A 16580-nucleotide genomic window follows, 5' to 3' on the forward strand; every position below is an offset into this window, starting at 1 on the left:
GGTGGGAACGCAAAATGGCACAGCCACTTTAGAAGGCAGTCTGGCAGCTTCCTACAAAACTTCACATATTCTTATCCTACCAACCAGCAATTGTGCTTCTCAGTATTTACCCAGTGGAGGTGAAAACTTATGTCCACACCAGTGCCTGCACATGGGTGTTTCTGGCAGCTTTACTTGTAATTGACAAACCTGGAAGCAACTGAGATGTCCTTCAGGAGGGGAATGGGTAAAGGAACTGTGGTCCAAACAGACAGTGGAGTATTAGGGCTAAAAAGATATGATCTCACAGGCCATGAAAAGACGTAGAAGAAATTTAAATGCGTATTACTAAGTGAAAGAAACCAATCTGAAAAGTCCATATTCTGTATGATTCCAACTATATGACTTTCTGGAAAAGGCAAAACTATGGAGACGTTAAAAAGATTAGTGGTTGCCAGGAGGTGGGGGGAGGGTTGGGTGAAGAGAGAGAGCACAAAGGGCTTTTAGGGCTGTGGAACTACTTTGTATGATACTATAATGGTGGATACATGTCATTAAACGTTTGTCAAAATCCATAGAGTGTCCAACACCAAGAACGAACGCTGAGGTAAACGGTGAGCTCTGAGTGATTATGATGTGCCGGTGTAAGTCCATCAGTTGTAGCAAATAGCCCTCTCTGATGGGGGCTGCCGGGGATGGGGGTGCGGCTGGCTACTGGGAGAGGCTGACCCTGCATATGGGAAAACTCTTACTTCCCCTCAATTAAGCTGTGAATCTAAAACTGCTCGAAAAAATAAAGCCTATGAAAAATATATTTTTAGGGGCACCTGGGTGGCTCACTTGGTTAAGCGTCTACCTTTGGCTCAGGTCATGATCCCGGAGTCCCAGGATCAAGCCCTGCATCGGGCTCCCTGCTCTGCGGGGAGTCTGCTTCTCCTGCCCCTCACCCCACTCTCATGAGCTCTCTCTGCCTCTTTCTCTCTCTCAAATAAATAAAAATCTAAATCTATATCTATATATCTGTATCTATATCTATCTATCTATCTATCTATCTATCTATCTATCTATCTATTTATATGTATATTTTAAAACCCTACTCAGTAAATAAAGTTGCCAGAAGTCAACACTGGGGGCTAACAACTCTTCATCATTATCTCTATTCGCCTTTTCTGAGCTTCTGACCACTCTGAAGTCTTTCCAACACAACAGAGAGCTCTGGGAGCCCCCAGATGAAGTTGCAGTATCACTCAGAGACCGGTGTTTGAGCAGCCACAGGGAATCCAGCACACTCTGGGTAGTTCCATACAGGGATGCCACCCTGTGCTCTGTGAAACCGTACTGGCTGGTGACCCCTCCCTCTGGGAGGAGCTGCCTTTGGCATCCGTTTTCTTCTTTCTACCTTAGTGATAGTCTGAAGACCCAGACTGGGTCAATACTGTGAAATGGAAGCTGTTTGGCCCAAACGAGTTATCTACTGCTTGGCCGTAGGTTAACTGAGCCCCTAAGAACCTACACGTGGGCTGAACTCGGTTTACACATTTGTAAGTTTCTCCTCTTCAAATGCAAGAGGTTTGCAAAATGAAAGAAGGCCACTCTGACGAGTGAACTAGAAGCTGGGTCCCCCCCAGATATCTCTCGGGTGTGGCAGAGGGGCTGGCTGTGCTTTCGGAGAAATTGTCATGGAAGCAAAAGCAAGATAAGAGAAATGGGAACGCCCCCCTCTCTTTCAAGGCTACCTATGGTGTTCAAGTTCATAAGAAAGTTTAAAGCCTGCCTTCCTCTTTAAGAAAACCTGAAAGTTGTAGCTTTGAAAGAATTCACTGCACTCAGACTTTATAGTGGTGTCTGTGTTCAGGTCCAACCGGATCTGCAGCCCCCTTCCCCCAGAATTCTTTCTTCTGGGGGTGAGACTTACCCCACGTGGAATGCACTCTTTGAAAGGCTCACGGAGCCTATTCACATGAATGAAGCTGCTTTCCGAGGGCAGATGCGGAAGCCGCCTTGCCTTCCGGAGGGCTTTCGCAACCTGCAGCCCGGGAGGGGAAATTGCCCCGGGGAGCACTGTTGTCAGTGGGGACTGTCCTGGCTGTGCTCCTGCTGTCACCCGCTGACTGTCCTCTCCAAGATGCAGTATCTGGACCCCGAGGGGCTCCTGGGCGAGGAAGAGGATGATATTTTTGGTGAAGGTAAATGTCTTCCTGGCAGGAACCGTTCTGATCTACTTTGCTTAGCTTCGAACCTGTTGTCCCGCTGGGGTATTTTGGAAGCATCCTGGTGGTTCTGGGTATCAGTCTAGGTACCAATGAACACAAGGCAAAGCAGGACGCAAAGGAGTTGAATGGTTCCTCCGGATATCTTTTTTTTTTTTTAAGATTTTTTATTTATTTATTTGACAGAGAGAGACAGCCAGTGAGAGAGGGAACACAAGCAGGGGGAGTGGGAGAGGAAGAAGCAGGCTCCCAGTAGAGGAGCCTGATGTGGGACTCGATCCCAGGACTCTGGGATCACGCCCTGAGCCGAAGGCAGACGCTTAACGACTGAGCTACCCAGGCACCCCCAGATATCTTTTTTTTTAAGTCGTGACTAGATCAATGTTTAGGGTAGGAAATGAGTGCTAAAGTAGTCCCCTTGTCCTTCTTCTGTGCTCTCTTGCCTAACACGTGAAGGGAAGCGTGTCATGGTGCTTTGCACACTGCAGAGCTGCCAGGGAAGCAGTTGGACAGATGGACCAGGATGGTTCTCCCTGGTACCATGTGGCTTTCACCTGTAGTAGCTGCCTCTCCCCCTTCTGCCTATACCTTTGGATCTTTTTCTCTTCCTCAGATGTATTTGGCACCCCAAGTGTCCATGCCCCTCCTTTTCTTCCAGCTGGGATGCGAGCTTCTGATACCTACCGGCACCGTGTAGTTTTTCCCTTATTTTGCGGTTCTTCCACAAGCAGACCTGTGGGGCGGGGGTTTGGCTGTAAGGGTTATGATTTTCTGTGGCTAATCCAGTAACCTACAGAAGTCTTGTGCAAATGCTGCCAATGAGATGGGACCATAGGCAAGAGAGCTTTTCTAGAACTTGAAATTGTCTAAGTAAGCGGTAATCTGGACTCAGGGACCTCATCACTTTGGTTGATTTCCATAGTAAGTTTTTGAAAACTCTATCAAGTAATTTTTTTACAAATGAGCACTAGTAAAATTTTGGGTGACTACTCAAGTCATACAAATCCACTGAAGAAAAATTACAGGGTATACATAGTAAGACTCCTTGGCAACCTACTCATCTAGGGTGTAACCACTACCAATGTTTCCATGTCTTTCTATTATTTTGTTCTGGTCTCAGGAATATTTAAAATCGTAATATGAAGTTTTATCATAACTGAAATCAGGTTTAAGAATACCTACTTGAGGGGCGCCTGGGTGGCACAGCGGTTAAGCGTCTGCCTTCGGCTCAGGGCGTGATCCCGGCGTTATGGGATCGAGCCCCACATCAGGCTCCTCCGCTATGAGCCTGCTTCTTCCTCTCCCGCTCCCCTTGCTTGTGTTCCCTCTCTCGCTGGCTGTCTCTATCTCTGTCAAATAAATAAATAAAATCTTTAAAAAAAAAAAAAGAATACCTACTTGACTTCCTTGACGTTTGCCAAATTTTCAATCTGTTGCTTTACTTTGATGACAGGTAGTTTAGAGCCACGTGAAGGTTGACCTTAGATATTTACTCCCTGCAGGACTTAAAAAATGTTTACAGCTAGGAAGATAAGCCTAGATTGGACGATCTGGTGATTTTTCACCCAACCCCCCAGACCACATTTCTTTGCCCCAAAGCGATTCTTTCCGTGTCTGACTATGGTGCTAAAGAGCGCCATCTGTAGTCCGATGCGCGACACTACGGTTTATGCGCGGCCCCACCCTGAGGGAGAGTTAGGACCGCAGTAAAGCAGGCGTGGTGACCCTGTAGGATGTCCCCCGTGAGCATCCCTGATGATGGTGATTATTGCAACCTCAAAAGGCGTGGTGAAGAGTCAAGTAGGGAGTCAGACAAGATGCAGTTTCAAATTCTCATGTGCCTCGAACTCCTTTTGTGACTTAGGCAAGTTACTTACGTCGCTACGCTAACCCTATTTTCTCAGCACTGATGTGGGACAGTAACACCTGTTGGCTTGTACAGATCGTCTTCACAGTAGATTCGTAATATCTGCATTGCACTTCACATGTGACATGCTTTAGACTTTCTGGACTGAATTTCTCATGGAACTTGACCTCCAATGATGAGAGAAGGAATCCTTGTAAGTCCAACATCCAGTGTATTTTATTTGGTTCTCCGAGTTCTGGCTCATGTTTGTCTATTTCTGTGAGCGCTGTCTGGCTAGAGCTTCATTTGAACAAGTTCTGTTGGGGGTGACAGTCAAGAGTTTCCACAGTGGAGTTAACGCTGCTCGGGCTTTGCCACTTAAATCACTCTGTGACCGTGAGCAGGTTACTTCATCGCTCCGTGCCTCAGTTTACTCACTTGTAAAATGGAGTACCGACCTCACAGGCAGTGTGCAGATTAAATGTTGTTCCAGGGAAGGGCTTAGGATAGTGCCTACAACATAGTAAGTGCTCAATAAATTCTAATTTCTACTATGGAATAGAAGGTGATGCCCAGGAGTTTTTTTCACATGTTGGGTTAACCGAACGTATTCAAAGTAGGACTGATTTACAGAACTTCAGCTTCATAAACCACCGTTCAGCGGTATGACACGGCGAAAATGCACCAGACAAGTTGCTGGCAGCTGGATCGGAGCGCTGGCCCTGACATCACTTGGGTGTAGGGTCCCGGGCAAGTCATGCCATCTCTTTGAGCCTCGCCTTTCGTCTAAAACAAGAGGGTGATTACACATTCTTTAAGATTTCACTTTTAAAATTTCAGTGCTCTAGGACTTATCTTTCCTGCATGGTGCATGCATCTCCCTACAGGAACTCACGCTTGCTCTGTGTTTCATCCGTGCTTTGGGCTCACTTAACACGCCGAGGAGAGCAGAAAGCTTTCGGTACAATGAGTTTTCTCTGACATAATGGAAGGAAAATGCCCAGGAGCTTGTTACTAAGGCAACCATATTTCCTTGCAATGGACACGTTTTTTAAAGAACCCTTTCCCCCTAAAGGAACACAAATTTAGAATTTAGGTCCATTTGCTCAAAAGTATTTATAAATTCATTTAGATTTATGGACCACATAGAGATCTGGGGAGAAAAAAAATGAGTCTTGCTCACAATGTTTTTTAAACTGCCTTTCTGAGATCCTGTTTGTTTTAGCTATTGTTTTCTGTGGTTAAAGAAAATGCTAAGGTTCACAGAATTAAGAGGCACTGGTGTGTCCCTCCGTGCTTGTTCTGGGGGAGAGTTGCAAATGGTTAGTGAGAGAGAGAGAAGCAAGAAGCAGCCATCCACCTACCCTCCAGAAATCCCGATATTGTCTCCCCTCTCTTCTAGCCTCTCTCCCTCCCTCTCTCTCTCTCACACACACAGCACCTCAGGTTTGCTTTCCAAATAACCCCAACATCATCATGCCATTTAGAACACGGTTGCTATCAGATTTTATTCTTTCCTGGGAGAATGGTCGATTTGATTACCAAGGTATGGAAAAAATCAGTCATTGGAATGAGTTGCTCTTTTCCCATCGTTATTTCAAATTTATCAAATTAAAGGGCTTTCATCTGTTTTTTCACTGTGCCTTCTTGACAGCTAGGCTGGTGTATGTGAATAGAGGTAGCTGGATGGACAATCATAGTAATGAGAACTGTAACAATTCTGGTGGTGATCAGAATAACAATAGGAAACAGTGTCATGCACAGCGAGGGCCCTTGGCCAGCTTTCAGGAGCAGAATGGAGTTCGGTGTGGGAGGAAACAGTTCCCCCGTGGTGGTGGGTCGCTGGTTCTGCAGCCGAAAATGACTCCTTGGCACCAGTTAAAGCTGCTTCTTTCCTCAGAGCCACAAGTCACCGCCCCATTTTCAGCCCCACTCAGCGCTCTCTTGTCAAGAGCAATGGTTAGAATAATAACACACCGCGAGTTCACAGTTACGAGTGCAAAGTTTTTCTCGGGCTGCTATATTCCCTGGACACTCACGTGCCTTGTAAGACTTTGCTTCTAGAAAGGCCGCAGGACACAGCAAACTTTTTGCGGGACCTTCGAATGTTCTCCAAAGCTGTTACAGAACAGGGCATGAGAATACTTCTGTCCTAGGTCACTGTGTCTATGAAAGCTGTGTCAAGCTCCCCAGAGGAGGAGAACCCTCCAGGATGAGGATGAACGGGCAAAAGGGAGAGCATTCAACCAGCAGCTGTGTGTTGCTTTTGGACAGACCAGCAGATATTTAGGAAAAAATACCACTCGCTTTGAACCAAACCTCGCTCGTTTCCTCAGGCCAAGTAAATTAGCACATTTTTCCATCAAAAGGAATTTCAGTTTCGAGAGAGCAAGAAAACTGCAAAAGATTTATCAAAGAAAAAAAAACAGACTGTAAGTAGAAGAGATGCTCACTTTCTGTCTATACTGCTTATGAAGCCGAGGAAGAGATTTTTTAATAGGGAAACAATTATGCAGTCTACTCTAATCTGGCATATTTTGATGTTTCCTGAATTATATTTGCTCTTTCCAAAGTTAAGAAAGAAAGGAAGAAAAGATTAAATTAACGATATGTACAAAACCAATAAATCCTAAAAGTTCAGAGGTGAATTCATACCCTCTATAGAAAAAGTATTAAGAGAGGGAACATAGGGGCGCCTGGGTGGCTCAGGCAGTGAAGCATCTGCCTTTGGCTCAGGTCGTTATCCCAGGGTCCTGGGATTGAGGCCCACGGTGGGCTCCCTGCTCATCAGGGAGTCTGCTTCTCCCTCTCCGCCTCCCCCTGCTTCTGCTCTCTCTCTCTCTCAAATAAATAAATAAAATCTTTTTTTTTTAAAGAAATAGAACATAAAAATATACGCATCTTGGCTAGGAAGAGTTGGAGAGTTTTGTCTGACTATGCCACGCTTTATATCATAAATATAATAATTTGTATTTAGCTATGTTGGACCTTTCACCAAAAATCCATATCTGGGGTTCTCAAGTAGACCCAAGTAATGGGATTGGAAAATGGTCAGGAAGAGCTGCCCTAGTTTCCTGAGTTGAAAACAGTTGGTCACTCTTGGCTTTCGTGATTTGCCAAGAGTGCTTGGCTCCGCTTCCAGCCCTCGGAGTCCTGGAGAAATGCTTTCCCTCCTTCGTTGGTCACAGGTTATGGAGGAGATGCAGACCTCCCCACAGTAATTCATGCCTCTGGGACCTATGTCTTGGATGATTGCAAAACATTCCCTTCCCATAGATGTCTAGGAAGCTTTCTCTGGCTGGTGCCAAAGAGATGGTGTCATTTCAGGGGCACAAACAAAAATAGCACATTGCACTAAAGCTATGTAGGCTGTTTTAACCACGAGTGCACCCCCCCTGATTTATGGCCTCCAGTGACCTCAGAGTGACCTATTTAGATCAGGCCAAAGCCAAAGGGGCCCAATAGCACAATAAAGCATTTTAAATGCTTATCTCGTATCTTCATGAGCAGGCAGCCAAGTCCTTTTAGGAATGATATAAGACATACTCAAGTATGTCTTTTATAGGGCATGAGAACGAAAATTATAAGCACACCCATTTATGTGTGGCAAAAAAAAAAAAATGTTTTTAAGCAAAAGAAGTGTGTAGTTGTTATGACCAAAACAGAGAAATAACCTGGTGGCATTGTCCACCCCCCATGGCAGTCACTTCACTTCCTGAAGCAGCATATGTATTAGAGATGTGGCTTCTCCACTTTACTGTCCCTCATGTGTTTTATTGTGCTTAGCAAGTGTCAGCTTATTCGACTTCTCATTTATTTTTGGACGGCTAAATTTTGCCTATTGATTGTTTGCCAAACAGCTGCGACGTTGAACAAAGATGTTGGTGATTCAGTGGGTTTCAGAAGAGATTTTAAAGAAGGAAAAGGTATTAGCTGAGTCAAATGGAAATGACTATTTCCACTACCAGAAGGACAGAGAAGAGTTAGATGAAGAAAAAAAAACAGTGACTGGTCCTGGAAAGTAAAATGGAGAGAAGAAAGTACACCAAAAATGCAGGTGCTGGTGGGATTTTTTTTTTTTTGTAAGATTTTATTTATTTGAAAGAGAGTACGCGTGCATGGTGGGGGAGGGGCAGAGGGAGAAGCAGACTGCCTATGGAGCAAGGAGCCCAGTGTGGGGCTGGATCCCAGGACCCTGAGATCATGACCTGAGCCAAAGGCAGATGCTTAACCGACTGAGCCACCCAGGCGCCCAGGTGCTGGTGGGATATTGAACATACTCGGTGTGTTCCAGACTAGCCTGGCGCCTGGTTTCTGGGGAGGCTGAGATGTGGATGAAACTGGCTGACCGGGAGGGGGATGATTCCCTAGTATGCTTCCACCCTGGAGCGAGGGAGGAGGGATCTGATCAGAATCTGAAGTGTTCGATCCTTGTGGGTAGACACACCAGGTCATTTAAGCTGAAAAACCACTTTGTGCTGTGTAGACAGAGCATATCTCATCAGGCATCTAGAATTTCCCTTCCAGGAAAAAACAATCTACTTGATCATTTTTAGATATTTTTAAGAGAAAGATTTTGACCTACGCTGGGATAGCAAAAGGCGGGTATAATGGCCAGTTTTACTCCGGAAGACAAATTAAAAATAATTTATATTACCATCACTCTTACGTGAACTTCCCGCCTCTTACACTTTTTCATGCTTTACCTCCCTAAGCAAATGCTTCAGGCAGAAGACACAGAAAGGTCAATGGTGGATACAAAGTAAGAATTTGAGAGAGGGAAAAAAACCACTGTGTGTACTTTGTAAAGATTGTCAGTAATAGATAACCTAGCAAACAGAGAAAAAGATCTGATATTTCATCTTCTTCTGTATAAGAGGTGTAGCCCTAGGAAATAAACATTTCTTTTTTTTTTTTTAAAGGAAATAAACATTTCTAAATAAAAGAAAGGATAAGTTGCTGCCTTCTGAAAAGTGGTGAGATTATGGTGTCATCTTTTCATTGCAATGTTTTCCTTCTTAGTCTTTGGATCATTGAGGGTTAAAAGTTTAAACATACCATACCATGCAAACAGCAACAGGGGAAAACCAGCTGGACTCTTCTCCCTCTTGACTTCAGACTTCATTCTAAACCATCCATTCAGTGTAAGATGTAATGAGCTAGGAGACAGGAAGAGAATACCTTGACTTTCAGATCATAAGTGGAGTCAGCTGGCTGAGCAGTTGAATAGAATTTTTTTTCTCTATAAATTGGCATTCAGGAAACTCTGAGAGGGAGTAAATATGAAAATATTTTCTACGGTGGGATTTTTCTTCCTATTTATATCAGCACAACGAACTGATTAGAATTGTATGTGAAGAAAAGTATGTCAGAGAATCAAATATGCAGATGTGATTTGTGGAAGGCACTTGTAACCACTTTCAGATAAATTATGTGACTGAAATATTAGGAAAAATAAGCTCTTCTCCTTCAACTTCTGGTTTATATACTGAGGATGTCTTTGGGGTGGGACATGCTTCAGCCCCCGATTAATCTCCATTAGTATCCCTAAAAACTGAAACATAAGTTAGAATTTTAACTCTTAATAAAAAGCATGAAAAAAAAAGCTTTTTCACCAAACATGGCTATTTTGAATGATCTACACTCTGTGTATAAAGTTGTATGCTTGCAAACAGCTCCTAGCAGAAGCCAAACCCCTTCTCCAGCCATGTTGCTATACTAAGTACTTTGCTTACAAACATTCTAGAGCCACCATTGTTTTTAAATCTTTGTTACTATTCAGACTTCCAAACTGAGGGAAGGTATAGTAGAAAGCAAAATATTTGGACTCAAAAGATCTATGTCAATTTACTAGTAGCTTGACTTTAGGAAAGTTAGCTAACCCCTCAAAAGCTTGACTTTCCTTCTTCCATGTGGGGATGGTGATAATGCTGCTGGGATGGTGGTGGTGATGGAAAATGGGATAGCGGTGATGATGGTGTCATGTGGTAGTGATGGTGGTCATGGTGGTGGTCTTGGTGATGATGATGATGGTGGAGGTCGTGTTGGTGGTCTTGGTAATGATGGTGGAGGTCATGTTGGTGGTTTTGGTGATGATGGTGGAGGTCATGTTGGTGGTCTTGGTGATGATGATGGTGGTCATGGTGGTAGTGGTCATGTGGTGGTGATGATGGTGGTGGTCACTGTGTGGTGTTGGTCACCTCCTGAGAAAATTGCTGTGAAGTTAAAGGAGATAATGTATGAGGTAATGGGAAACCCTTAAGGGCCTACTATGTAAATGTCAGTTATTATCAAACTGATTTTCTCAGCTGCCCCAGCCTCCCAAGTCTATATAATTCCCCTTTCCTCCTCCTGGCCTATGATCAACAAAGATACCAGCTGATGAGAGCAGAGTTAGTTAGACTGCTCATTTCAGATGCTATCCTGGGTATATAAAGGTCTATCTGACTCATGAATTAACAAGCCTGGCTGCTATCTGATCACCATGTGACCAAGGCAGGGCTCAGAATTGCCCGGTCATTTGGCACCAAATACGTATGTGATTTCCTACCCATTTTTTATTGTTAGCCAATCTGGTGTCCCTCTGAAAATTCTTTGAGTTTTAAAGAGTAATAGACACTAGGGCAGTTTTCTTGTGGAGAGAGTCTTCTCACCTTAGTCAGGAATTCTGGAGGTCAGGAATCGTATCTCTAACAGTATCTTTAACGACATACAGTCCCTATTTCCTGCGTAAATATTTACTTGTGGTAAACATACCACAGTATGCCTCCCCCATCTCAGTAACCTGAGAATGCCTAGGCTTTCTATATTTGTTAAAACATTTCTAATTTAAAGATAACACCCATTGAAATTTGAATTATATACATGTCACAATATTTTAGGACAGCAATTAAGACTTTAAATGAAGCTTCAACAACAAACATCCTCTCTCCTGGTGTTTTGTTTGGTTTTTACTTCCACTGCTTTTTTAAGCATTTTCAGTGATAAAACCTCCTAGAGGAAATTGTGGTGATCTGTTTGTGTAGTATTTTTGTAAATATATTAATGTGCACACACATGTACAGGAAGACAAATATTAGCTCAGTTGCTTAATAATAATTCTGCCTGGGACAGAGAACACGTTAACAGGATCAGCCTGCTAGGAACTTATCAACAAGTTTTGGCGGAAGTTATGACCACTGTACATAACTGGTCAGTTAGGTCAGAAGTTGTACCAGCTGTAGCAGGGTTGACTAGCGGTGGATCAGCCCAAATCCCCCCCACTCCTGGAGACACAACGGATGCTGGGTCAAGAGCATCACCGCTTGTATGAGAAAAGACAACACAGCCTCTGGTTATTTACAACATTGGCTACTGTGCAGAGGACGGAAAAAAGCCCTGTGTAGCCTCCTAACACCGATGATACTCCAGAAAGACAGGCGCTTCTGCCTTTACCACCTCGCGGGCACCGCTGAGAAGGGCAGGCTGAGTTGGTGGCTCTCTGCCCCCTCTTGACCTAGTCAGGAGTCGGCAAACCACAGCCCTCGGGCCAATCCCAGCCCCTTGCCTGTTTTTGTTCATAGACTGCGAGATTAGAATGGTTTCTACAGATGAACATTTGCAATTGATTTGATGATGGGGAAGAGTAAACCTTGAACTCCAATTATGCAAAGTGCTCTCCCAAAGAAAAAGAATTCCATTCTTCTCCTAAACAGACCAGGATTACCAAAAACAAGGAATACTCAATTATATTTTAAATTTTGTCAATAAAAATAAGTGAAATTTTATTTTCTCTCGTTATATGGAGGTATCTACATAATTTCCTTGTTTTTGCCTCTTGGTCCACAAAGCCTAAAATATTTGCTATCTGGCTCTTTCTAGAAAAAGTCTGCTGAGCCTGGTCTACGTTATCAAATTCCAAATCATTTTGCCTCTTGAAGTCATTGAGAGTTTCTTAACCATGTCTCCCTCCAGCTCTTCCCCTTTTCATATCTGCCGGGAGGGTCTTATCGTTTTTAAATCCCCATTAAAGAGGAGATTTATCCCCCTTCTATTGTTTCAAAATACTCTTTTTAAGAGAATACACATCACCATATGACACTGCTCTGTAATACCAATTGAAAGGATGATGAAAATCTGTGGTCTAAGACAAAACCAAGGACCAAGTGCCCTGGCTTGGAGAGACCAGACAAGGCAACATCACCTAAGGGGGAGACACAGTGGGACTAGGAACACGGTCTCCCAGCCCACCTGTGAATGAGGTGAAAGAAAGCACACGGGGGTGTCCACAGTCCTTTCCACTCACACCTCTGCATCAGTCAAAGGATTTTCTTCCCCATTTGACTCTTTGGGTCGACAGGTGTCCAAGGTCCAAAGTCCTTGCAAACTCATGGTAAGGAACCACTGATGTGCGAGCATGTCTCTGGTCCTCGTCTCTTCCGCACACATCACCCCAAGTCTCCCAAATCATGATGGGGTGCCCATGCCAGGCCTCAGGGGGGCATCACCCAAAGAAACCACAAATGGAGCTACGTTACCTTTGCATGAGAAGATTACATGGGATTAGCCGAGCTCTGATCACCCCGAGACAGAGCTGGCTCTGGCCCGCTGCCCTTCGTCAGCAGCGCAGACCAGCCTGCATGGGAATCCGAGGACAAGGAAGCCTTTGCAAAACAGGCACCAAGGAAGGAGTGAAAAGCACCACCACGCACTTATGCACATTTAGTGGGGGCCACTTGGCTCTTGGTTGCTAAGCATTAGAAAGAGCAGGAATGTTTAGCTCTGTTGGGCATCTTTGAGTAGTTTTCACTTGCTGGAGGGGAAAATATCTTGTTGTCAAAAAGAGTCAGGGAGCCACTATCCACTGTTGGTGAGAATGTAAACTGGTGCAGCCGCTGTGGAAAACAGTATGGCAGCTCCTCAAAAAGTTAAAAGTAGAACTGTCCTATGATCCAGAAATTCCACTTCTGGGTATATATTCAAAAGAATTGAAAGCAGGGTCTTGAAGAGATATTTGTACTACAGCACCATTCTTCCCAGTAGTCGAAAGGGGCAAGCAACCCAATTGCCCATCGATGGCCGAATGGGCAAACAAAATGTGGTCCGTACGTACAATGGAATATTCTTCAGCCATAGGAAGGAAGGAAATTCTGACACTTGCTGTAACATAGAGGAACCTGAGGTCATTAAACTAGGAGAAAGAAGCCAGTTACAAAGAACAAACAAATAAAAACACCACCAAATACGGTATGATTCCACTTAAATGAAGTTTCTGAAGTAGTCAAATGTCTGGAAACAGAACACAGAAGGGTGACTGCCAGGGGTGGGAAGAGGGGGAAATAGGAGTTGTTGTTTAGGGTACAGAGCTTCAGGTTTGCAAGACGAAAAGAGCCCTGGAGATTGGTGGCAGGACAGTGCGAATGTATTTAACAGTACCAAGCTGTACACTGAAGAATTATGAAGATGGTAAGTCTTATGCGTATTTAACTGTATATATGCATCTATATATATCTATAGATATCTTCACATTAAAAAAAGTTAGGAATAACTACACTCAAACAAACAAAAACCAGGAAGTACCAGGCAGTTCCCAAAAGTCCAAAAAACAGTTACGTTTTCTTGAACCACATAAATGTCACAGTAGAGAACTGAATTTCCATGAGAGATTGAAGTGGCTGATTGTGACCCAGGCTGGGCTTATCTCACACAGTCCTAGAAAGACCATGTTCTTCACAACGGAATGCGTGAGAGTTAGGTATGGGAATGCTTCCTACCAACTTCTGCCTGGTTGGGAATCAGTTTTTAGAATCTCTGCATAAATGTTTCGAGGCTTCTCTAGAAAGGCGTAGCGTAATCAGAAGAGGCAGCCCCCTCAGGAGCCTATGAACTATTTAGGGATAGAAGATTTACTTTTTCGTTCATTTAAAGAATACTTATGGGGGTGCTAGGTGGCTCAGTCGGTTAAGCATCTGCGTTCAGCTCAGGTCATGATCTCCGGGGTTCTAGGATCGAGCCCCGTGTTGGGCTCCCTGTTCGGCAGGGAGCCTGCTTCTCCCTCTGCCTGTGCCTGCTTGTGTTCTCTCTCTCTCTCTCAAATAATATCTTTTTTTTTTTTTTTTTAAAGAAGACTTACTGAATGTCTACCATGCACTAGGTTTGGTTCTGTTCAGCTCCTGGGATCAGCAGTGAGTGTGACAGAGCCCTACCCCATGTGAAGTTATATTGCCATGGAGGGGACAGACAGGAGACAAGAACAGGATGTGTCTGATGGCGAGAAGGGTTATGGAGAAAAATTAAGTGCAGGGTGAGAAGGATAGAACATGGTGGTCAGGGAAGGCTTTGCTGATAGATGGAGCTTGATGGAGCTGTAGGTCTGACCTGGACTTCTGGGGGAGAATGTTCCAGGAAGAGCACTCCAGCACAGTGTGCGAGCAAAGAGGGGTGCACGATGAGATCCAAGAGGTTTCGGGGGGGGCAGCCCTTGTAAAGCCCTACAGGCCATTATAAGGATTTGAGGTTTTGCTCTGTGGGAGATGGAAAGACCCTGGTGCTTGTTGAGTGCAGTGACATAATCTGATTTGCCTTTCGAAAGGCTCATTCTGACTGTTGTCTTGAAAGTGAAGATGAGGGGTGTGGAGGGCCAAGGCAGGGAGGCCACTTGGAAGACTTGCGATATTCCAAGAGAGAGCGGAGGGGGCCCTTCCCAGGCCTGACACCAATTAATTCTGCAAGTAAGTGGGGGTGGGGGGTGGCCAAGGATAATTCCAAGGCTTTGGCCCACGCATCTGGAAGGGTGACACAGCTCTTTACTGAGACAGGAGCACTGTCAGAGGAGGGGGCTTGGAGGTGGGAAGGAGTATGGCCATGACGGGGAATCAGGATCCAGTTCAGGACCGTCAAGTTTGCAGTGGAGATGCACGTGGTGGCCGATTCCACGGACCCCCCACTCCGGGCAGCCGCAGCACCGGGCGCTGGGGAAGTGCGGCATACGCATCAGTGAAAATCACAGATTCACGTCTAGCTTGCGGGGTGGGACTGTACGACTTACATGGGCTGCGCCTCAAAACCCGACGTTCAAAGTGCTTAAAAACACTAGAAGGAGAGTTAAGGAAAGATCGGGGAAGGGCTGGGGGAGCGGGGCAGACCTCTTGGAGGTGCCTGTTTGAAGGGAGAGCTTGATATCCTTGCAAGCACCATTGCGATGAACCCCACAGGCGTGGAAGAGCGTCCGGGACTCTCCACCTTCACGTGACTCCCGAGCTGCGAGCTGCGCGCACGTGAAAACGCTTACCCGCTTGCCCTTCTGCTCCAAGGCTCCACATCCACGGGCTGGCCGCTGGAAGAGACCTACGGGGGGTTTGGGTCTGTCTTCCTGACAGAAGGCGGGCAGGGAGTCCATCTCATTGCTGAACTCCCTCCCTCCCTTCCCTTCCCGAGAAGCTTTATCAGCTTTTCTCAGTTACACATCCATTTAACATCAAGAGCGCATTCGCTTGATTTTAACTCAAATCCCCCAAGCGACATCTTCAACCACTTCTCTTTACTCTAATCCTGGGGAAAACTGTTCTTCCTCCAGCAAGATCATCTGGGGGACCCTCGAAAACGATGAAAAGAACATATTAACACGTGAGTAACTCTCCAAACACTAAACTAGCCAAATATTTGTATTCCTGCCGGCACTTGAGTTGAATAATACGTCTTGGCCGACAAGAGGGCAAGCGTATTCTAAGCAGTGAAGAGGGCCGAACGCCTGTGAATTAGGATATGAAACGCAGGGGCACGCGGCCACAGCTGTTGACCTTGAATTCCTCTTTGAACGTGGCACCCGGGCTGAGAGGCACTTCTCGGGGAGGCCCGTGCACATTCGGGCTCCTGAGACCTGCCCCGGCCCGGTGCTTACGTTCTCATTCTGCCTCAGCCGCCGTCTTGGGTGCAAAGAATAAACGAGAGCAGGTGTTCGCATTTATCTTCCTCGAGGAGCCCCTTGAGGCCCGTTGAGGACGGGACAGGGAAGGAAGAGGCTGAGCAAAGCCTTCCCTCCCCCACTCCCGAGCCTGCCAGCAGACAGCTGTTCCCGGCTCTCCCTGCTGCCGCTAATGAAAACATAGCTGGGATTCGATGAAAGATAGTGAGGGGGGCATTGCTTGGAGAAGCCTCTTTCTCTGGAGATTTGCTGAAACCGAAGCACTTGGATTTGCTTCGGTGGCTGTGAAATCTTCACCTCCAGCAGCCTTAGCGTGAATGACCTATTTCCAATGTGACAGCCAATTACACTTTGGTGGCGTGAATCATTTATTAGGTTCAAGAGCACTGTCAACGAGGGATATTACAGCAGCCTTGCTGCCTGGCTAATTATGGAGGGTGACAGCGCCCCGTCCTGTTGTCACAGCTCCCGCCCAAGCTATCAGAGCTGTGGATTGCCTGTGAGCCGAGAAGGAACATGGGGGAAGTGGGGCCAGGCCCGGTTCCTGCGACCAAAGAAGGCCTTGAGTGTTGGGCAAGCCGTGCCTTGGGAGTCAGATTTCCACTCTCACCTCTGCAATGGGAAACGGGGCGGGGGGGGGGGG

General features: G+C 45.6%; 1 protein-coding gene across 6 annotated transcripts in view; it reads left to right on the top strand.

The window, feature by feature from the left end:
• The window catches only part of RIPOR2 (RHO family interacting cell polarization regulator 2), a 222326-nt gene that overhangs the window by 108840 nt on the left and 96906 nt on the right, over positions 1 to 16580 (top strand). The window contains exon 1 of one of the 6 annotated variants that reach the window (XM_040644909.1): positions 1821 to 2165. The exons of 1 other annotated variant lie outside the window; for it this stretch is intronic. In XM_040644909.1, the coding sequence (XP_040500843.1) occupies positions 1940 to 2165 (226 nt within the window). In that variant the 5' untranslated portion in view covers positions 1821 to 1939. Of the gene's footprint in view, positions 1 to 1820; positions 2166 to 16580 lie in introns of those variants that run through there. 4 more of the 6 variants (XM_040644910.1, XM_040644914.1, XM_040644916.1 and 1 more) reach the window with 4 other exon arrangements.

Source organism: Ursus maritimus, unplaced genomic scaffold (genome assembly GCF_017311325.1).
Source record: "Ursus maritimus isolate PB19 unplaced genomic scaffold, ASM1731132v1 scaffold_30, whole genome shotgun sequence".
NCBI classification, from domain to species: Eukaryota; Metazoa; Chordata; class Mammalia; order Carnivora; family Ursidae; genus Ursus; species Ursus maritimus.